The 22,833-nt window shown below is 38.5% G+C and overlaps 1 protein-coding gene across 3 annotated transcripts in view; it reads right to left on the reverse strand.

The window, feature by feature from the left end:
- Nucleotides 1-375: 375 nt before the first annotated feature.
- Nucleotides 376-22,833, reverse strand: part of enox2 (ecto-NOX disulfide-thiol exchanger 2) — a 195,377-nt gene continuing 172,919 nt past the window's right edge. For all 3 annotated transcript variants that reach the window (XM_084719571.1, XM_084719572.1, XM_084719574.1), the window contains 5 exons: nt 20,117-20,257; nt 13,039-13,095; nt 12,088-12,193; nt 8,195-8,280; nt 376-1,196 (listed from right to left, as the gene is read on the reverse strand). In XM_084719571.1, the coding sequence (XP_084575697.1) occupies nt 1,065-1,196; nt 8,195-8,280; nt 12,088-12,193; nt 13,039-13,095; nt 20,117-20,257 (522 nt within the window). In that variant the 3' untranslated portion in view covers nt 376-1,064. The remainder of the gene's footprint in view (nt 1,197-8,194; nt 8,281-12,087; nt 12,194-13,038; nt 13,096-20,116; nt 20,258-22,833) is intronic.

Raw genomic sequence — 22,833 nt, forward strand, 5'->3', positions numbered from 1 at the left:
TATATCAATGGGAGAGAATTTCTCTTTTAAAGCTTTAACAGTTGGTGTCCTCAGTTTCCAAACATTAACTGAGTGTTGTTAAAAGAAAAGGTGATGTATCACAGTGGTTAATATGCTCCAGTCACAACATTTTTGTAATGGGTTATAGGCATCAAATTCAGAATGAGTGTAAATTAACAAAAAAACAACCACATTTATGAGTTTGAACATTTAACATCTTGTCTTTGTACTGTGTTCAACTGAATAAAGGCTGAAAAGTATTTATAAATCATTGTATTCTGTTTTTATTCACATTTTACACAGCGTCTCAACTTATTTGTAATTGGGGTTTGTACAACAAGCCTCAGCAGATATATAAAAATGAACTCAAACATATTTATATACTCAAAACATCTTTTTATAATCAAAAATATCATCCAAGCATTTACAGTGTATTACAACAAATGATTCTATGCAACTGTTAACAGCCTTTACAGAAAATGAAGAAATATATCCATTTTTGATCTATATTACAAACCAGGAACAGCAAAAAGAGAAGAGAGGGAGGGCCGGAGGTTTGAAGTGTTCAGTTAGACCCTGATTAGCCTCCTTGGTTAGTTAGCCCTGTAGTCCTGGCCCATACTAACACCATACAGAGCCAACCGCAGGCTCCCAAAGTACAATGCCCTGCCCATGTGGGCGATAACTACATAATAATCCAGTGACTGCAGGAATCGGTGCTCATCTTTGACTCTCATAGAGTCATTATGTCTAAAAATATTTAGGAGACACTGAGAAACTGAGACTTGAACCTCATGAAGACCTTGTCGCCATGGTTTGGTGTCAACATTGCCGTAACCATGGAAATTCTGCGTTTTTCTGTCTCTGTCGCCTACACAGAGTCCTTGAAATGCTCATGTAACATTTCTTCCTGAGCAGAGCTCAGTCTTCTGTGTCTTTGTACAGTCAGGTACAGTCCACCGTCTTTGATATTTGTGGGCTTTATACTGTGTCTCTCACATCTCTACAGTGTCCCTGTGTTGCCTGCCATCTCTTCCATGTCCCAGCAGTGTCACCAGCAGAGTCTATGTGCTCTTGATTCCCTGAAAGCCACAGAAGTTCCAGCGTTTCTCCAGACTGGCTCCGACACCAGTCAGCTCCTGTCTGAAAGTGCAGGGCAGCCGAGAAAGAAGAGCCTCCACCTCGCCGGGGTTAATCTGCAGACACACACACATCAGATCGAGGTTAGACAGAGAACAAAGAGAAGTCCAGAGGTATTAACAGAAACTTCACATACAGGTAAAAGATCTCTAACTTCTTGACCTGCACTACTCTGCCTCTGATTTTCTTACCCTGGGGTGACCAGGTGTCCCACTTTATGTGGGACTGCACAGCATTTTTATCCCTTGTCCCACCGTCCCACATACTGATATGATGTCCCACATTTTGATTGGCTCTAGTTTTCAAAAGTCAAACCACTAGGATAGATACTTTTCTACAAGCTCAACATTTTAAGGCAGCTTACTGCAATAGATTTTGAAGTTTTGGCCCTAACTCAAACTCTTTGAAAGTTTTGAAACAAACTAAAACAATTTTGCTGACCTATAATTTTTTAGGTGAGAAAACTCAAAAATCTGAATAAGTAAGTTGCTTTGAAATTTTGAGTTCAACCAGTATGACAAGTCATGACTTTGCCCTCCTGGGAAAGAATGTATCTGTAGTCCTGTGTGAAAATAAAACTACACATTTTAGAGTGTCCTTTCATGATCAGTCCAAGTCACACCTGTGCCATAATGCTGTGAAATCAGCATCTCTATATGGCACATCTGTCAGATGGATGGATTATCTGGCAAAGGAGAAATGGTCCTTCAACAAATTTGTGACTAAAATTTGAGATAAATAAACCTTTTGTGTGCACAGGAGACGTCTCGGATCTTTTATTTCAAGTCATGACAAATGAGAGTGAAAGCAAAAGTGTTGCATTTATTTTTCTGTTTAGTGTACATACACCCAGTGTCTTGTCAGATTTATCACAACATTTTAGAAAAAAAAAAAATGAATCACATCTTTACAGACACTACTCTGGTCTACAGTATGTCTCCTGTGACATACTGCTGGCTGCCAGCATGGTGTTTCATTCAGTTTTTAAAGTCCTTGAATTTACCTTGTTTTCTGACACAATGGATCAAAATAATTTATGCAAACGTTGAGACAATTTGTGATGCGCTACAAGCTACAAACTTGAAACAGGCCATTCTCTTTTGTGATTGATGTTAGTTACTCTAATGGAGTCCAACAAGGTTCAGTCTTGGGTAATAATTTTCTATCCATAGACAAATTTCCACTGCAACGAGAATGACAGCTCAATGTCCAAGTTAAGCCTGATCTTATCAACTTGCCCTGCATTATTTCACGTCTCTCCAAGATATCTGACATTTTCAGTGGTTCATTAAGTTCAATATCTTTATAACTGCTCTTCACAGTCCCCGCACTACCACTGTTAGTCATCTAATATCTAGTCTGGGCAGCCTATCAACACATTGGAAGCCTGAAGTCCATAATTTTGGATACTGAATATTGAAGATAGGTCTTTCATTGTATTTGTAGACCGGGGGAGAAGATCATATATGCCTTTATGTCCTCCAGGTTTGATTCTGGTCATGTATTGGACTTACAAGACGGCACCACATTACCGCTGTCCTTACTGTCCTTGACTGTCTGCTTCTCAATTCAGTTTAAGATTTTACTGATTTGAAGCTTTCAGGCTCTGATTTTTGCTTAACCCTGAATGAGCCTAAAAGTAGTGTGTGTGTATGTGTGGTGTGTGTGTATGTGTATGTGTGGTATGGCTTATAGTGGTCCCTGTATCTTACTTCCTCCCTGAGGTGTGCCTTTACTGTCTGTCCCATCAGTCCCATCACCTCTGGAGCTTTCTGCATGAGAATCTCACACATTGCTCTGTAGTTTTAATATCATTTATTTGATAAATGATTCTATTTCCCCCTTTTTGTGTGTTCACCTTGTGTAGTTTTTAAGTACTTCATTTACATAGATTCTGATCACAGAGAACGGCAAGCTAAGTAGTTCATTATGCCATGCAATTGGTTCTTCGTGGGTATCACATTAAAGCTTTGAGTCTTCAATCTTTAAAGTCAGTATCCTTTCTCAGAGCAAATCTCTACTGAAAACTCATTTTTATCTCTTGGACTTCTCAAAATTGTTTCTAACTTTAAACTATATAACTTTCTAATTATGTTATTATTAAATAACCATTGTATTTCCATTCACTTTAGAGCCAGTATTTGTTTTCATATTGTAGAGAGCTTTTAAATATTAACATTATTATATGAACTGTCTGAAACAAACACTGGGTATTGGGAAAAATCTGCCTTTGGTGAGACAAATCTGTCAGGATCATCTTCTATTGAGGATGAAAACTGAGGATAACTAAATTCCTGATTTTTACCTCCAGCTATTGCACAGTTCTTGTGACTGAGCATTCAAAAGAACAGCTTTTAATAAAAGAGTATGTTGACTGGCTGTCTGTTACAAAGGATCTGCACAAAGTAGTAGCATCTAACTTTAGCATATCACTTCCGTAAACTTCTCCTCTTATAATTTCCTATGTGAACAAGAGTAGCATAATATGAAATAGGGATTCATAACAAAATATGAAGCATCAGCTTGACAGTGTATATGTATGAGTGTATGGTGACCATTTTTGAACATTTTGCTGCTGTAGGAGCACTGCTGCACTGCATTCTTTCCCTCGATTGATGATTTCATGATAAAAAATAAGGCGATGATGGCTATGTACTGACACTCCAGATGACATACTGAACAGAAACTTTTACAAAGGACCATGAATATGCCTTATAAAGACTGCCAAAGCTCCAACAGACACTCTGTGTTTCCAGCACGGACACAGAATCTGACAGCAGTTGCTCATTGCTCATTAGCTCTGACCATAGATGTTTTATATTAAACTAGATAGCGACTGCAAAGATGGTGCCCATTCTGGCCAATAAGAGTTCTTCACCTGGCACATAAGCCAGAAAAATTTTCTAGCTTCTGGGTTTACTTCCTGGTTATACAGCCCACTGAATAGGTGCAGATGTTTTTCCCCCTTTGCCCCCACCTGCCCGCCTGTGAGTTCCTGCTCCGCCCGTAGACTTTACATTGTGATGATGTCAGATTTTGAAATGGCTTATTTTGGCTCAAGAAAAGTTTTATATACACATACATATATATGCATATAAATAATGGTGGCCTAAGGGGGCAACTATTGTTTGGCCCGGTGGGGAATTTTTCACTGCAATACCGCTATGGCCGCTGGGAAAACCTGGAGGCGCTGACTAACAGCTCAATATAGTTGCTGTTACACTGATGGTTGTCCTGTGCAACCCCACCCCCACCCCTCTCCTCAACCCCTTACCCACTTTTTAGTTTTATACAGTTTATTATTATTGTTTATATTGTATATATGTTATTTTATACAGTTTGCAGTGGGTGTAATTTGGGACTGCAAAAACAATTATTTTCTGATTAATCTGTTGATTATTTTCTTGATTAATCGATTAGTTGTTTGGTCCATAAAATATCAGAAAATGATGAAAAATATTTATCACTGTTCCAAAGCCCAAGGTGATGTCTTGTTTAGACCACATCTCAAATATATTCGGTAGGAGGAGGAGTAAAAAAAAATTTGATTAGATTAATATTTGATTAGAAAATGACTCAATTATGAAAAGAGTTGTCAATTAATTTAATAGTTGATTAATAATTGATTAATGGTTGCAGCTCAAGTGGCGTTAAGCTCAGACCTGTGGTTTGGAGTCAGTGTGCAGGCGTTACTCATTTCATTGACTTCCAAGAGCCTTGCAGCTACATTCCTTCTTCATTTTTACACATTCTTCACAGAAAATAGCTTGGCCATGTTGCCATGAAAAATGCTTATTCATTATTTTCCTGTTTAAATGCGGCACTTTTTTTTACAGCCAACAAATGAGTTAACTTAAGACACTGCTCACACATCAACACTTTATTCTTTTACACGCTCCACACCTCCTCTCCACTCTCACTAACAAAACATTCACTCACTTCCCTCACACCTCCACTGCAATTAGAAAATCATAGTGTAAGTAAATTTTTAGAGACAGTGTGACGGCATAGCAGCTACCTGACTAAGCGTAATCTGGCTGACACCACTCGGGTGGGATGAGGATCATTAGTCAATTGAAATCATGAGGTGACGGTGCCAAAATCCCCCGGTACGAGCCGCTGTTGGCGACCCACAGTGTCTTGCATTAATAAGTAGATTGTTCAAGCCCTGTGCTGATGTCAGGATGCATTAAGGTCTATCATGGAGATAGGACTGGTGTGTCATTACAGACAATGCCGCTGTGTGTGGAGCCACTAGATAAGCGGAGAGGATTGGGCTTGTTGTTGGAGAGTCTAGCCAGTGATATTGACAAAACTCTGTGGGCTGCTTGATGTGTGTAGCGGAGAGTCAGTGTGGAAACAACACAACAGCTCAGGCAAATTCATACGCACACAGACAGACAAGTGTGGGTGTTCGCTCACAAACACATGCACACGCACACACACACACACACACACACACACACACACACACACACACGGACACACAGACACACTAGACAAAAAAACCCAAAAGGCACGAGAGAAGACAGTCACACTCTATTCTTTGCATGTGTGAGAGTGAGTCAGGGTGGTGATGAGCATATTCAAAGAGATGCTACAGAGAACAGTAATTTCTTGAGGCAACTTTGTGGACTTGGAGACAAAGTATTTGTAGATGGCGAATTAATTCTTCTAAATAATGAGTCTAAAACCTGACTGTTTCAGCGTGATGGGTCTTCTATTTGGTCAGTGACTGTGACAGCAAAGGGAGTGGTGACAACGGCCATTTTTTCTGAAGGTCTTCTTGTCGGGGAGGAGAGCAGGAATGGCCATTAATCTTAGCGTTACCTTTTGGAGGTGACATTGAAAGTTGGCATTTTGAAAGCCTCGTGTAAGTGGCAGTGAAGAGCGATAATACGTCTAAAATGCCTCAGCAGAAAGACGGGGATAAAATAGCTGTGCTTCGCCAGACAGAGTGGAAACTAAGGGTGTCTGAGGATTGAGGGTGGTGTTTGGCTTGAAGTGACAGAATGAGGGATCTACTTTTAATATGTTCTGGCATCAAGGGAAATCACACAAGTAGCCAGTTATGGCGAGACATATAGCTGGGAAATCTCTGATTCAAAAAGTGAGACAAACTTTGGATAAAAATGTCTGCTAAATCAAACTGAAAGCTGTCTGCAAAGTTTCTTCAGAACAGTTTTTGCACTTTATTTCCAACCAAATATATGTTTAACGATGATCTAATTGTTTCTGATGCTGTTCTTTTGTGTTCTTTTGTGTGAATGATTAAGTTTGTTGTGTATCTTTTTCTCTGTGAATATTCCCTCTGCTTCACTTAGGTCTAAGGATGGGGTGCAATAATTCCACTTATTAAATAGGAATCCTCTGTTTTAATGCCTTTTCTTTGCTGAGAAACCTGAAAGACCAGTTTTTAATGGTAGACCAATAAATGTTTTGACTCAGAACTATGAGTTTATCACATTTAAGAGATAGTTCAAGTTTTTTGAAGTGGGGTTGTAAGGGGTGCTTATCCATAGCCAGTGTATGACCTACAGGAGATGACGATCTCCACAACCCCAGTTAGGAGAAGCAGCTGGAGGACCAGCATGGAAGCTAAACAATGTACTGCTGTGGACAGGGCCAGCAGTATAACGTATCTGAGCCACTTCTAAAAGGCCCAATTCAAAAAAATCATATATATATATATATATATATATATATATATATATTTATTTTTTTTTTTTTTGATAAATCTCTTTGATTTTCATGACAAAAGCAAAAATACAACATGTTATAAAGATCAGAATTTACTTTCCCCCACTCAGCCACCCCTGAAGGTATTTAGAATGTTTTCACCACTTTACCTTTCTGTCAGAAGGCCTTTTCTGTCAGAAAGGAAGCTACCATTATACAGTATAAGCCAATTATTGCTCTCTCCAAAGCCACCAGACTCCTTTTGAAAAATCAGTTATTTAACCTCACAAAAACGAGAGTTGCTGCCTCTTGAGGTGTGTCTTGAGTTTGTTTATGTTTATGTTAAGTCACATAATAACACAAAAACTAAGAGATCCAGGCAGCAGAAGACTCACGTGTTCTGTGAGGTAAAATTATTGTTTTTACAAAGGAGTCTGGTTGGTTTGGAGAGAGCACTGCTGTTGCTTCTTCAAACTTGCTGACTGGTATTTACTGTAGGTAATAACACTGAGTATGGATAAGAGTAGAGCTGCAACCATTAATTGATTATTATTTCAATCAATTATTTTTATAATTGACTAAAGAAGATAAGAAACACAGTCTAAAGCCCCCCCCCCCCCCCCAAACAAAAAAATCGACTATGAAACTCGTTAGTTGCAGCCCCAGATAAGAACCTCATACAATCCCACTCCTCCAGAAGAGTTGGCTCTCTATAGGTCCCTGCTGAACTACAAAAACAAACGGTCCATTGGTGGACATACACTGGTGTCTCTCACAACTACCTTTGGCTCAATGAAGACACTAACTGCACAAAACATTAACCAGAGAACACACAAACCTTTCATTTTAAGTTACAGAATTAATGCTGATTATCTAAAGTTGATCTAATCAGCCATCAGTGATGTCTAATAAAAACAATTAGAAGAGATAAAAGGTTTGATGAGAGATTTGTTAACATTGGAGCTGACTGAACTAGAGATCTTAATCTTAATGAGATTACCCAAAAATTCATGCAATTTACATCTAACTCCTGATTGTTTTAAGGGATACTTTGACATTTTGTCAGGCTTGGATGAGAATATCAATACCACTTTCCAAAATGTCACACTATTCATTGGCTTCACCTAAAAACCTCTCCTCCAAACACATCAATATCCATAGAAAGGGCTGTAACAGCCTTAAGGAGCACTGCTAACATTGGGGGGCTGTGTGTTGGCTACACAGCAGGACCCTGGCATACAACAAGCCCATATGTAAGCACTGTAGGGGGGACTGACAGTGTTTGTATGAGTGCATGTAATCTAAAGTGATACTGAAGCCAGACTCTGCTAATCTATTCCACAGTGGAAGTTTTGAATCCTGCCTGGCTGTTTACCTTAGTGTCCAAACGCTGCAGGTAGGAACAGATGTACTCGATGCTGGCTCCAAACGGGTGGACGTGCAGGAACGTTGAAATGATACCTGAGATGGAGAAAAAAGAAGTCATGCAAAGATGTTAACACAGAGAAATGTCAAAATAGCTCCAGCTTCTGTCACCTGTCACACACTGACAAACTGCCAGAGGATGTACTCCTTCTCCTCTCCTCTGGCTGAGTCTAACACAAGCTTCAAGTGCCTTCTCCCTGAGTCCCGGTACTGTTAAGAGCCTCTTGTATATTGTGGCTCCAGATTAGAGGGAGTGTTTAATGACAGCTTTGATGCTGTTGTCTCTCATCAAAGCCATACTCTCCCCCAGCTCAAACAAACCATCTGCTATCAGCTCACAGATAGGACCAGGAGAGAGATAATCCTCCGCTTTACCTGCTTACTAACCACCAATAGAGGACCGGGGGACCAACAGTTGAAACAAACACACACAGTGTTAAAGTCACAAATCTTTCCACCGGCTCCAATGCCAGACCAACAACGCCACGGTCACTGGAGACTTTTAAGTAGAAATTGCTACTCCAAGACATATTTTTTGCCACCTGCTGGATGTCAGAAGATGGCTGAACAGAAACAATGAGTTAGCCTGAAGTCACTCCACTGGCAATGAATAAAAGGCTGACTGGGAGAGTAATGGTGCATTAAGATACAACACCAAGTAGAATTTCATGTTGATTCATTTGCATGAAATCGCCCACTGGAGCGGTTCGGTTGTCTGTGTTTATTTGCCTTAAAGAGCCAGTGAACATGTCCTCCAGACGTTTGCTTTAACAACATGCACCCACTCCATGTGTGTGCAGATTGCCAGAATATGAGTGAGTGTTGGAGCTCATACTAAGGCTCATTATCAATAAATGTTTCAAGAGATGATTATTAAACACTTTTTAACTCCAACTGTTCCTCTCCTGTCACACCATATTTCATATGTTGAGTCATACAACTCATAAATGAAAATTATGACTATGAGATTTTTCTGAATGTGATGGGAATCCCAAGCTTAAGCTTTACAGTGTCAGCCAATTCTGTAGCTTATTCCTTACAGAAACAGATGAGATTACACCTTGAAGATTGGGTTACACCAAAAAAGACTCATTTAATCTAAGATAAATCCTTATCAGAGTTTAGCAAAACTATGTTATAATGAGTAAATCCAAATGTACAACTGAGCAGAGCTCTGTTGCACAATAAAAACTAATCTGCATTTAGTAAATCCTAGTTTATTTATGTAAACCAAAATTAAATCAGTTTGATCAATATAGAGATTCTTAGTTGCCAAAATTAAAATAACTAACATTGCTGTTAGACAGAAACCTTGTATCTCCAAAACTGTTATTTTTCAGGAAATGGAAAAAAAAAAACTAATTCAATGCTGCTAAGTCAAATTTTATAGCTCTTTATAGCTCCTTGTAGCTCTTTTTTGTAGCTTCTAAAATAAAGAGGCATAAAGGGTGACCAATAGCAATGATTTATGTTAAAAAATAAACATTTCAAATTATGGGGATACAAGGTTTGTGCCCAACAGCAACAATAACTAAAAAATAACGTCGAGTGCTGACAGTTTTCGGCATTCTTCTACCTCTCCCAATATATGAAACCATGAGTTTGTTCCCCAGAAGGGAGCATGGCCTTGCTGATCCAGGCTGGATGACATATTGCCAGTCTGATGTGTTGCCTGCTGGCTAGCTAAAAAACAAACAAAAAGTGAAAAAAAATAAATAAAATAAAATAAAATAAATAAATCCACAAAGAACCCCAAAAAGCATTTACATTGTTTGCAAGCTAGCTACAAAGTTAACAAAATGTTGGTCCAATCCAGCCTAAATGCATGAGCCAAAGCAAATCTGTCTGTTCACCTCTTTGAGTATTTCCTCTGACTGTATTTGTGCTTCATGCTGCATCTGAAGAATGCTGGCTTGAGTTTTTACAGATTTCACACCTGCGACCAGTTTTCAACGATGCCATGGCCTTGATACCCTGCCGGAGTGCTCGAGGCAAAACTGAGCTGTGGGCCCAATCAGACTGTGGATTTTGTTCCATCTTGGCCCCTTCAAATACCCAGGTTTTCTGTATCTCACTTAGTTCATGGTGCTTTTATTTAAAATAAACTTATTTAGGAATATACACCATATTGCAGACAGTAATACATAACACACCTTGCAATGCAACAATTAGTCGGGTGTGCAATTGAAACTTAAAGCTCTCTTTTTCAGTGTTGTCCAGAGACTGCCTGACAGTGTGCTCTGTTATCCCCATTAGTACTATTAACTTCTCTACAAAGATACAAAATCCACACATTCTTCTGAGAAGAAGTGGTTGCTGCCATCGCCACTGTTTTAAATGTAAACTCAATTGCAAGGAGAGGAATGGTGTCTGCCACACAAAGCTCTTTGCTGCTACTTTCTGAGTTTATAATGGTTCAACTTTTTTAACTTGTTGCCGTGGCTCGCTCTGTGACCATGGAAACTACAGTGAGGGAAACAATACAGGAGCTGATTATACAGTAGTTCCCTGAATTATACACCAGCAGAGAATGGGCAGAAGAAGAAGATATTAATCTTGTGACATTGCTAACATTTCCTCTATCTTTTCATCTATGATCTAATCTACTTAGCTGCATAATCACATTATACCAGGTATATAGCGGCCACTTGTGGTGTACACGCTGATAAGTTTGAAGGACACCAGGAGCTGTGGTGGTGGTGTTGTGCTCTGCTGCTGTGAATTCAAAATAGAGAACACTGACACTGCAACCATTTACTTTCTGAAAGCACCTTAATTGTTAGAGAGAGATGCAGTGAAGTGCAACTTGGAGGTGGCTTGGACAGCAGTGCTGCAATTTGGACCTGGAATACACATTTCTGCCTTTAGATGCTTTTGTGGTGCATATTCCCAAACAGGAGCACATTATTCAAATTACTACAAACCAATTAACACAGTAAATCACATGTATCCCCAGAAATGCATACTATGAAGACACGTGTGTGCTTTCTTGTACAACCTTGATTTGGAAAATGTTGAGACAACGTGTAGAACATAAATTAAGACAGGATGCAATCATTTACAAATGAACTGTTTACCTAGCCCAGGAACCAGATTAAATCTAAATGATTGTTCATTTGCTCTGGCAGATATGCTTGGTCACCCTCCCGTTTAGAGAGATTTCCACATGTCCTGGATATCTGTGGGCCAGTCACAAACATATTTAACATGGGGTGGGCTGTGGGTTAGGCTGCCCTAACCCGAGAGCCCCCCTGAGAGCCGCTGAGAGAAAAATACACAAGGAGAACATTTCAATAAGAAATTAAAAATCCGGGGAAAAATAAGGGGAATCGCAAATATAGTTTTACGTTAGCTGGTGCACTTCTTACAAAAAATCCACATGACAACATGCGCTGGTGGTTAACTGATTAGAGAAGGTGAAACAAGTGGTTGGTAAACAAATTTCAGCTCTTGACTTTTAGCTACATCATTTTACACAGAGCAATGCAACAGCATGACAGGCTATAAACTTTACAAACCAAGTCTCTAAGTCACCAAAAATGACAAACTGTGATCGAAGCAAAGAAGAGTTATAGAAACGGAGCGCAGGTGACGGTGAATCTGAATCAAATTCAGCAGGGTGTATATTTGCAAAAACCAAGAAAGTGTATCAGTTTGAACATTAAAGATCTTGTCTTAGTTCTGTGTTCAATTGGATAAAAACATCAGTTACATTCTGTTCTCATTTATGTTTTACACAACGCCCCAATGTTTTTAGAATCAGGGTTGTACATAGATAAAAAATACATTAAATACAATATTTACGTCTGTGATGTGGGCAATGCAAGATTCATGTCAGCGTACCAACTAGCAGAGCTTCCCTCTCGGAGTGGACAGGACTCGGTGGATTCTTCTCTGTAGGACCTTCCTTCTCTTGACTGCAGGACACCACTGTTGATACTGTGGCTTCCTACACACACACACACACACACACACACACACACACACACACACACACACAGATAGTTACATTAAATGAATCTGCTGCCATTCAGTTTAACCGTGGCCAATTTGAAGTAAACAAGCTTAAGCTTAAGCTGATGCATGGCAAACAATGAAAAGACAAACAGGAATAAGAATAAACACATCAGAAAGTTTCACCACCAACACGTTAATACGGTGAGACAATGAGGATGAGGATAATGAGGTGAGGGAGAATTTTCAGCCAGCAGCTATATTTCTGATGGAGGGATGAAGTGCTTGTCACACACACACACACACAGCACAAAAAAGAGACGAGTGTAAGAAGAGCAAATAGAGGGAGAGAGGGAGACACTTGGAAGGCAAATGATCAAGCTGTTTGTTTCAGATCTGTGACAGGTGGCAGAAAAATGGCAGAGGAATAACAGAAGAGTTTTTGTCTGTTTGTTGTCCTACATAGTATTGTGTGTACTATTTCCACTTGTGCGTGTGTGTGTGTGTGTGGGATGCCTGGTGGCCCGTTTCTGTTTTTAATTTATCCATAACACCCTGCGAGTGTGTGTCAGTGTGTGGGCGTTGAGACATACACACATGTGTGAGCCGTTTTGACTTTATGACTCCTTTAGTTCCGAGCCCAGTTGTGTCTGGGTGATTTATTCAATGACAAATGCAGTCGCAGTGAATTGGATTGGCCTGTAATGATCTGTCATGTCACTGGAGGAGGCTAGAGAGGAAAGTCAGAGGAGGATGAAGAAGAATAAGGAGAGAGAATGAGGACACAAAATAATATCTGGAGAGAAGTGGGGAGGGAGGGCTTAAACTTTTTCCACTTACACTGGTTTGATTAGCGCTCTCCTCGCCGCCTCTGTCATCTTGCTTCGACATCTCCAGCTGTGGCACATTAGAAACATATGAGGAGAAGCCGCGGAGAAACAAGCTAAGTGCTAATATAGACAGACGGGCCAGTGTGGTTTCGCACAGCATGGTGTGCAAAAAACAGACAAATACAAGCATTGTTTATTTCTAGAGTAATGTCCAGAAATGAGCGAATTTTGAACAAACAAGGAAAGCAGAGATGGTTAACTCCATATGTAAATAATTAACTCTTTTTGATATGAAATTGGCACAAATTGTCAGTGATCAAACTGTAACAATGTTGTGAGGAATATATTAGTACAGAGACAATTTAACCAGTGATTCTCAACCTTTTAGTTTCAATGCATGCTCATAGCCTGTACACTGGGCTTGAGTGCTCCGTCACTGAACCCCAATGATAGACAGGATGGCTTTATGAAAATGTCTGTGTGCCTCCATACAACTAACTATTTTTACAACAAAATGAATGTGTAAATGTAGTTTTTTTTTTTTTTTTTTACAACACTGATAAATCTTCTATGAATAGTAAATAGTAAGTGAGATTTGCTTTCTGTTTTTCTCTTGTGTGTCATGTTTGATGTTATGAAGTTATGTTGTGCTGTAGAGCAGAGAGAAAAACATTGTTAAAAGTCTGTAGCTTCTAACTGAATCTCTGTGGTTTTAAGTTTAGTTTATCTCCTGCAATGCTGTTTTTACATTCTGGTATCTTTTTTTAATGTTTCATGCTTTCAGCTGTATTAAGTTGAGTCAGTTGATGCTGATGGAAATCCAACATTTCCTAATTTTGCTTCTTCAAAATTAAGGCTTTTAAATAACGAAATACTGTGAAGGACAAGAGATTCATCTTTTAAAAGACACACCTTCAGGTGTGTAGCCTTGTTGTAATGGAGATGTAAATCTCAGTTTTCTGCTGTGCTGCTCTGCAATGTTGAGTCAAACTGAATCACTTTTGTATAGAAAAGAGGCAAAAGAGTCAGAGAAGCTACACACAGAGGCAATAAGCCTTCATTGCCTCAGCTGGAAAAAGGGTGAAAATTAGTCTGTCTACTTGGGTGTCGTGTTTCCATTGCCACCAATCAGAGCTGGGGCCAGTAAATACCTGTGACTACAGCAGAGTTATTTGACACAGGAAGAAATGCTGATTTTATTCGGGCCATACTGCAACTCCATTTTTAGGAGTGATGCTGATACCCATATTAGGGAGTTGAAAAATTCTTATATTGATATTGCAGACAATATTCTTTATACAAATATGGTATACAGAAAAGAGAATATAAATACTTTTCTTTGCAATGATCCCTCATAAGTGGTAGACACTTGTGACAAAGATATGTAATGGAGGCAGGACGTTTTACAGTTTACAATAAACCTCATTGTCCAAAATTATGAAACACTCAGCATTGAACTTTTACTGTTATTTTTAATAATAACTATAAATAAAAACACAAACTGAGCGACTGATTGAGCAACCGTTTGTGTGATCGCATAGTTTTTCATAGACTCTTAATTTGGCTCTCAAATTCTTATATAACTTTCAAATGTACAAAATCAAAGAGTTTGGCTCATCTAAGTGTGGCTAATGAGCTAATATTTTGCATTAGCCTTGCTGATTTTTGTTATCTGGGATGTGGTGGTAGGTAAACGCAAGTCTTGACTTAGAGCAAGAGATTACTTGTGTAGGAACGCAAGAAATCAGTTTTAAATGACTTTTTTTCTCAGAGAGGAGCCCCAGACCTCTATGTATCTTTTCTAAGTTTGCTCCCCCATTTTGAAACACAACCATGCACGGTGCATGTTAGGGACGAAAAATCTGAACATCTCTGCCTCTGCTGCTTCAATTTTGATCTTTTAATGTGTCTCTTGCATGCCCCCGTCATTTATAGAAATGCAATAACAAATCACTACACTAATCCTTTAATCAGAGCAATAACCAATTGGTTACCAATAAATAATGAAACTAGTCAATAGTGGCAGCACTCTAATATGTTCTGAGAAATGGACTTTGTTGTGATCATAATAGAAATAAGGTTAATAATCTCAGTGACCTGCACTGTTGTCACTCCAGTAATGTGTGGCGACAACAGGAACAGTGAAGGAGAACTGATGGCATGAAGAGATCTCTTCAACATGACAAATCACATCCCAGCAACCACTAATCTTGGGAGAAACCTACACCCAAAAATTGATTTCTCTTTCTTGTTTAATGAGACTGCCTCTCATGATTCATGTTTTCCCACATGCGGGAATTTAATTAGCATATTTCCCAGTGCTCACAGTTGCGTGGACACATTTCTAATCAAACTCATCACCATTAACGCACCATTGACAACTCTGTCACTCTGGCTGATCTGAAGGAAGAGACGGGTTAGCAAATTACTGATTCACCTCTGCGTTATATGAAACCTGCAGTCGGCTTGTACATCTCGGAGCAAACAGACGACACATGGAGCAGCTCCCCGCGTGGATTGAGAGCCTCTCGTTTGTATTATTATCCAATTTAATAGGCGATTGAACCTGAGGCTCATTTTAATGACAGCCCTTCCTCTCATTATACTGAGCTAGAAGGAACATTAACAAACATTAGCACACGAATACTGGGAATATGGGACAACACCTGAAACATTAGTAAACATGACATGTCTAACAGAGAAAAATGACCCTTGAAACTTGAAATTGTTTAATGAGATTGTAGATCATGGTGCACTGTATTTAGCAATGTACTCTTGTAGTAAAACAGCTCGTAACTAATCAATATTAGATGGAGTTTTGTTGGGAAAAACATGCCTCAGTGTAAGCAACACATTCAATCAAATAACAAATGTGATGTTGAGACAAATGAATAATGTAGAAGGCATGGCTCTAACTGATGATGTGGCCTTGTGTTAAAGGTATGAGAGAGCACTAGTGGTTTACATCAGTCTTCTGTGGGTAATATCCCCCTATCTGGTGATCACACTATTGCTCTGTGTGTACATACTGATATCAAAGTGATCTCTAGGTTTCTGCCTCTTGGTCAGTTCGAACAAAATGATTGCTCTGTGCAGATGTAACCAAGAGGACAAAATGTTCAGGAATGAGAGTACATGATTAGGTCAGTGGTGGTCGATGTCACATAAAATTTCAGCTGCAGACAAATAAGGAAACAATTTGACTGCGGTCAACCATGGTCAATATGCTTCTAGTTAGGAAATGAGTGGATTCCTTCTGTTTTTTTATGTGGTTGCAGTGAGAACATGCAGTTACTGAGGAGTGGGCAAAATAAGACTAGGGAAAAACATCCTGTCTGCTAGAGGAGCACAAATTTGAACGAAAATGCATTTAGTTTGCATATAATAATGGAGGGATTCTCTATTAAAGTATATTGTATGTTTTGTATTATTTGAACTTTTGAAACATGAATTTCTATGACAGCAGACTGTTGCACCAGCTATGCAAGTTTAAATGTGTTTTAAGTGATTCTGGAGAAAGATAGTTAATTATGAGCTTCATTCCCAGCTCGGTGGCTTGAAGATGGTTGATTGTTGTTTCAGTCCCAGTTTCAAGATACTTATTGTTTTGGGAATCAGACTCAACAATTAACTAGCTTACTGACCTGTGATTGTCCAGTTTCCCATCACAAGCTAGATTTTATGAAGAATGAAACAGAGCCAAGAGGAGGAAGAGAAGTCTAGTTTTCTCTCAGTCCACTTGAATTGTATTATACTTAAAGGTTATTATGGAACTTCCCCCAAATGAGAGCAAAAATATACTGCCTACATACATTTTAAGCATAGCTTATGTCACTGTCTCCCTATTTGTACTGTACTGCATGGCTGTCAGGCTAGGTGCTGAGCTTACCTGGTCTCATAGAGAGTGTTGGTTTGAAGCGAGCGTGCCAAAGTAATTAAATGAAAGATAATGGGAAGCAGCTAGGAAAAAAAGAGACGCTGAAAGAGAGGCGGAAGTAAAGAGCGTTGTTTGTTCGAGTGCAGCATGGAGAGGATCGGAGTGTCTCCATTTTATTGTGTTAAATTTTGTTTTGAGTTATTGTCTGCGTGTTCAGTGTCTACAAGATGAATTGTTATTGGAGTACTGATGGGAAGCGATGACAGACTGAGGAAAGCAAGCAGACTCAGTGACTGGCATCAGACTGGAGCCAAGAGCTGAGCGCTAACAGGTGAGCCCACACACCCAGTTATCCATAGTCAGGCAGCCAAATGCTCAGTCTCTCGTTGTTTAACATATGCACAGACGACCAAGCCCTGTAAGCCCCTAGGCGTGCATATGTCAAGTTTCTCAGGGTTGTGTTGCCGCTTTTTACACAGATAAACCCCCTAAAAATAGGCAACTGACTCTTTTCCCACTGCCAGTAGATGAGTTTGCCTTTCTGTTTTTTTCTGATGTGTGCTGGAAACCCCCAGAATCAACTCAGGGGAGCAGAGAAAATGGAGTTTCTCAGTATTTTGTAACTTTTAACAGAATCTCTGTGGTTTGAATTTTAGTTTCTCTACTGTGTCACTATTTTTACATTCAGGTATCGACTTAATTTCACTGTTTCATGTTTGCTTTCAGCTTGACAGCAGCCATGTTAAGTTACTGCTGATAAAAACCCAACATTTATTGTGAAGGAAATAAAATGCTAACTAAAGACAAGTTTATCATTGGTTAAATACACACCTGCAGGGGCAAAATAGTTCTAATAGGTGGTGACACACCATTGCTTCACCAAAAAGGGGCAAAAACAAGTGTGCCCAACCCAAGAGTCATGTTTCCATCACTGCCAATTGGAGCTGGAGCTGCTTAATACCTGTGACTACTGGAGAGTCATTTGACCTGGAGGTGAATGCAGATTGTACCCTTTCTCACTGAAGATAAAAACCAGATATTAGTGGGAGTTACAGGGTTTTTCCATCCCGTGTAAAATGGGCTTCAGTTTGGATAACATGGTAGGACCTAGTTAGAGAGACTTACACCTCTCCTGAGAAAAGGATATTTTGGCATTTTTGCCAAGGGATACTTTGGCATGTTCATCTTAAATCAACACAAACATTTCCACATGTGTTAACTGAAACAACTTTTACTTTCTGTAACTATTTGTTCTGGTCAAACTGGCCATTACAAAATCATTTCCTTCTATGCCTCCAATGTAAGTGATGGGACAAAATCCACAGTCCTAGATCTGTGAAAAAAAAATCCAAAGTTATCTCAATGTAACATGAGTTAAAAAAGTCAAGTGGCTCTCTATTAAAGCTAGGCTTTTTAGTACAGTACTCCATCACTGTGTTTCTGTGCTGAGCTGCAGTAGAAGGACAGTAACACATAAAGGGAATTTCACATTCAGAGGACAGAAACTCTAGATGCTGTTCACTTGATTGATCTAACTCAGATTGTTAAAGCCTCATATTAACGTCACATAAACTTTAGAAAGTATGTGAGTGGAAGCACATTGTGAAGGGATCTTTCATTGGCCAGTATGAACAGGAGGATGGTTATAGCAGTTTGATTGTTCATATAGGCACCTGACTATTGTTTTAGAGAAGAACTGACAAACTGCGAACCTATCCTTTAAGTGTTTCCACGGTGGAATGGTAGAGTCTAATGTTAGAAGAGCAACACGGAAACCGTCTTCACTACTTGGAGCACATTTCATCATTGTAATGAGACTGTAATCACCAGCATGAACGCTCTGTATTGTGCTATACAGTGACTGTTACCTGAAACAGATGGGGACACCAGTGAAATGAGAACTGCTGCTGGCACCATTTGCTTGCTTATAGCAGAAACCAGTGATTGTTAGGGAGATAAATTTGGAAAAATTATATGCAGAGATCATAGTTTTCCAGAAACTTTTGTTAATGTTTATATAATTTATGACCACATTAATGCCATATACAGAGATCCTGACTTATTTTAAAAAAAATCATCAAAGTGCAGCAGAAGCATTAACAAGGTAACAGACTAAAATTTTATCATGTTAGCTAGTTCACACTTGATTGCATTGCAGATTTCCTTTTCAAATAAATAGTGTTGCAAGTGTCTCCATCGCTAGTGCACTTCTCTTTCTTTCCCATATTACGCTACCTGGTTAAAGAACAAGGTGAAACGTCACTACCTGTGATAATGTTTTGATTACAGCTGGCTAGATATGGTGCAACTGAACAAAATTAGTGTCAAACTATCAGTGATGATAGTCACAATTCCTCATTACATTCAGTCCTCCAGAGTCTATGATCAGAACTGCATTCATAGCAACGTTCTACAAATTAAAAAAAACAGGTTGTAGAATGCACTAACTGACCCACAAAAATCAAGTAACCAACTTTCTTTGTGAAGAAACTAAAAAGTATTAATGCACACACTTTGAAGGACACCAAAATCTGTTTACTACACAAAATGGATGGAAAATAATTTTTCAAATGATTATTGGTTGAATGTTTCTATTAGATGTATGATGGTACCCTAATAAAAGCTAAATGAAGGGAAATCACAAACTTAAAACTTGAAAGATGTGTTATTAACTTTCTTAGAAGAATATTTGAAATTAAAGAGTCAATTATACAGGGTGTTAAAAATAATGAAATAAGCTTTCTGGGAGGAAAATGGGAAAACCAGAACACCGATTGAAGTCAGAAATGGTCTATCTCACTGCGGTAGGTCCTTCCCCACAGTGTTGATATTATGAAGATGCACCCAAAACAGCTATTTTGGGATATCTGATGAGCTTAGAAAGAAGTTTTCAAGTAGTTACTAATTATTGAGTCATCTTCCCAACCCAAAACTACATATTAAAACTATCATATTCTGTCCTTTTGTTTATTGATGATTTATTTCTTCAATATCTTTCACGCATTGGAACTCATTTTGAGCTCATTTCTTTCTTATTAAAGTGCAAATTAGATAGTCTTCACTTTCAAACAAAGAGAATAACCCAGAAGCTTTCTTACAAAAAACACTAAAGAAACAAGGTCAATTCTTTGCCTTTCTTCAAGCTCATGAAACCCAGCTGACATAATAAATATACATAAACATAAATAAATATATTCTCTGTCAAACTAACCTGCATTGCGTGTGCGTTTTGCAGGTTCTGGAGTCCTTCCTTCAAGTTCTGGACTTGGTTCTTCAGCTGCTGTTTGTCCTCCAAACTCTTCTCCAGCTCTGCCTCCCGCTGTTTTAATTCTTCCCTCATTTTTAACAGTTGCTGCAAAAAAAAGGGGAAAACAGTGAGCCACTAATGCTACTGTGAATTAACTAACTGTGACGATGCTAGCCTCATACTCAAACTGCTCTGAAAGCAGAGGAACAATCAACCATTTTCTTTATTAATATTAAGCATGTAATCCCTACACCGGTAATTAGAACTTCAGCTGAACACACAAAGAGCAATTAGACACTGACATGAATTAGATCTCCAGTAAACATTTTCTAGTGAGACAACAATTATTGTATCATATTCTGTCTAACTGTATTCTGTTGTATGTGTCCAAGAGGAACAATTTGCCAAATGTTTTGCTTGTAAACATTCAAATATTATAAATTATATAGAAGGAAAACACTCATTTGGGTGACGAGAACTGGTGTTAGAGTGCTCTTTGAAAGCTTAAGACTGCATTTATCACTAGTTTGTCCTCTGAAGTTTTCTTAGAAACAGAACAATTCACGTCCTGCTGTGGAAATTTTAACAAAAACAGGGTCTACGAGACGCAGGGGAGGTCTTTATAGCCAAGAATTTTCATCTCCATAACTACACACTAAGTGCTTTTGTATCACATTCACTGCACTTCACAACAGAGGAAACATGTTGCCCGTACATGCTGATAATATTTCATTGCAATTTGTGTGACTGCGTGATACAACACTTGGACCCTGGCGAAGGGAGGTATCCAATTTCAGTGTCTTCCAATTCATTTAATCCATTCACCTAATCTTTTCATAAACACATCATGAGAGACGTAAGCTAGAGAGGTAATTAGTCTCGGCGAGCAGGAATGAACAGCAGGGCTTTAATGGATTCTCTGCTTCTGAACATGAATCGATCATAATTTCTATTACCTGTGACAGCTAGATAAGTTAGAACACTTGACAAATGCCAGAACGAGTCAATTTATTTCTTCAGTTGAGATGAAATGAAAAATGTCTTTTTAACCCTTTAAGATCACATTTCCTGCCATAATGCACACCTATCTAACAATATACACCAAAAACTCACGAAAAAGCTGTTATTTTTTTCATTCTGTAAAACAAAATGTGAACCATGTTTAGGTTAGCTAGGAAACCAATTTCAACCAATAATATCATGACATCCACCGATCAATAAATCTTCAGTTTTTAGCAGTGCAGAACGATGGCTAGGATTCATACTAGCTAGCAACAGTATGATACGTCTGTCTGTCTCTTATTATAAGGGTTGTTCTTTTCAAAGTGGAATAGTTGGTCATCCTGTAAAGATTTAGTAATTAAGAACACAATGTCACTAGAATGTCATTGTTTTCTATTTTCCTGACTACTTCAAAGAATGACTGTCGCAGATGAATTTTCTTTTGTCTGCTAATGAAGATCAGGTGATAGATAAAAGCCTCCTGAAACTACCAATCATTTGTTTTTCCAATGAATTCTTCAGATCTGTGGCTGAATATACGTGACTGCCTTTTCCCAAAAAATATTCAACTTGAAACTGTCTCTCAAAAGAACAATATTTATCAACTTGTCATGGACAATTGCAAATTTCTGCTTAATAACATTCTGATCCTTAGGAAATTTTACATTCACCAGTTAAAATATATCCAGGCAAAAAAAATGCAATGGAACTACTTAGTATTATAGAAGAATATGATTTACAAAACAAAACCTTCTAGTTTTATTTCTATACTTATTCTTAACTTTCTTTTCATATTGTAATAGCACATTAGTTTATTTTTTCAGTGGTATTTTAGTTTCGTGTCTGTTTCATTTTTTGATTTGCCTCTCCTGTTTGTTTGTCTGCACCTGTTCTTATACACACACTGTGACCACAACATTATGCTACATCGCTCATGTGTATAATGGTTCAACCGATCACAGTTCTTAAGCAAAAAAACCCCCTGCATTTATGAATATCATAACATGGTATTCACTAGGCAGTGTTAAGATAGACGCTGGGCATATTTCCTGTGGGTGCTCAGTCTTTTCAATGGGTGCTTGAGCATTCAGGGATGAACTACCTCATATGACTGTCATCTTTCATGATGTAATTTGTTTTGGCTTGACCTTACCTGTAAAATATTTTAATAATCACCTATGATTCAACTTTGTTGTACTTCAGTTCACATTTTCTAATATTTCTGATGTCAAAACATTGAATTCATGTCTCTGTCTTGATAAATGTAAGTAAACTGTAAAAACACCAGGTGTGACAATTAAAACTAGGACTTTATCATTCTGTCCCTGACAAAGCCTGACATGTTGCATTTTATATAAAATTGTTGTTAATAATTCATTTGTATTGATTTGTATAAGAAAGATTGAAGATGCTGTACAATAACATTTAGAAGCAAACCTCATGATATTCAAGGCACATTTTCGAAGAAAAACAGAACTTCTACTCCTACTTTCACTATCTTTATTTGAATAAATGGTCTGAAATTATTTTAATGGCCTTGGCTTCATTCCAAGAATTATCGGTGCGCTCTTCGAATCATGGCACACAACCCTCAAATCCCCATTAAAACCTGTTCCAACTATACAAATAAGCTGTCCTTTAACAAGAGTAAACGATAAAATATGACTTTTTAGCAGCTT

This window comes from Lutjanus erythropterus, chromosome 5 (genome assembly GCF_056507025.1).
Source record: "Lutjanus erythropterus isolate fLutEry1 chromosome 5, fLutEry1.hap2, whole genome shotgun sequence".
NCBI classification, from domain to species: Eukaryota; Metazoa; Chordata; class Actinopteri; order Lutjaniformes; family Lutjanidae; genus Lutjanus; species Lutjanus erythropterus.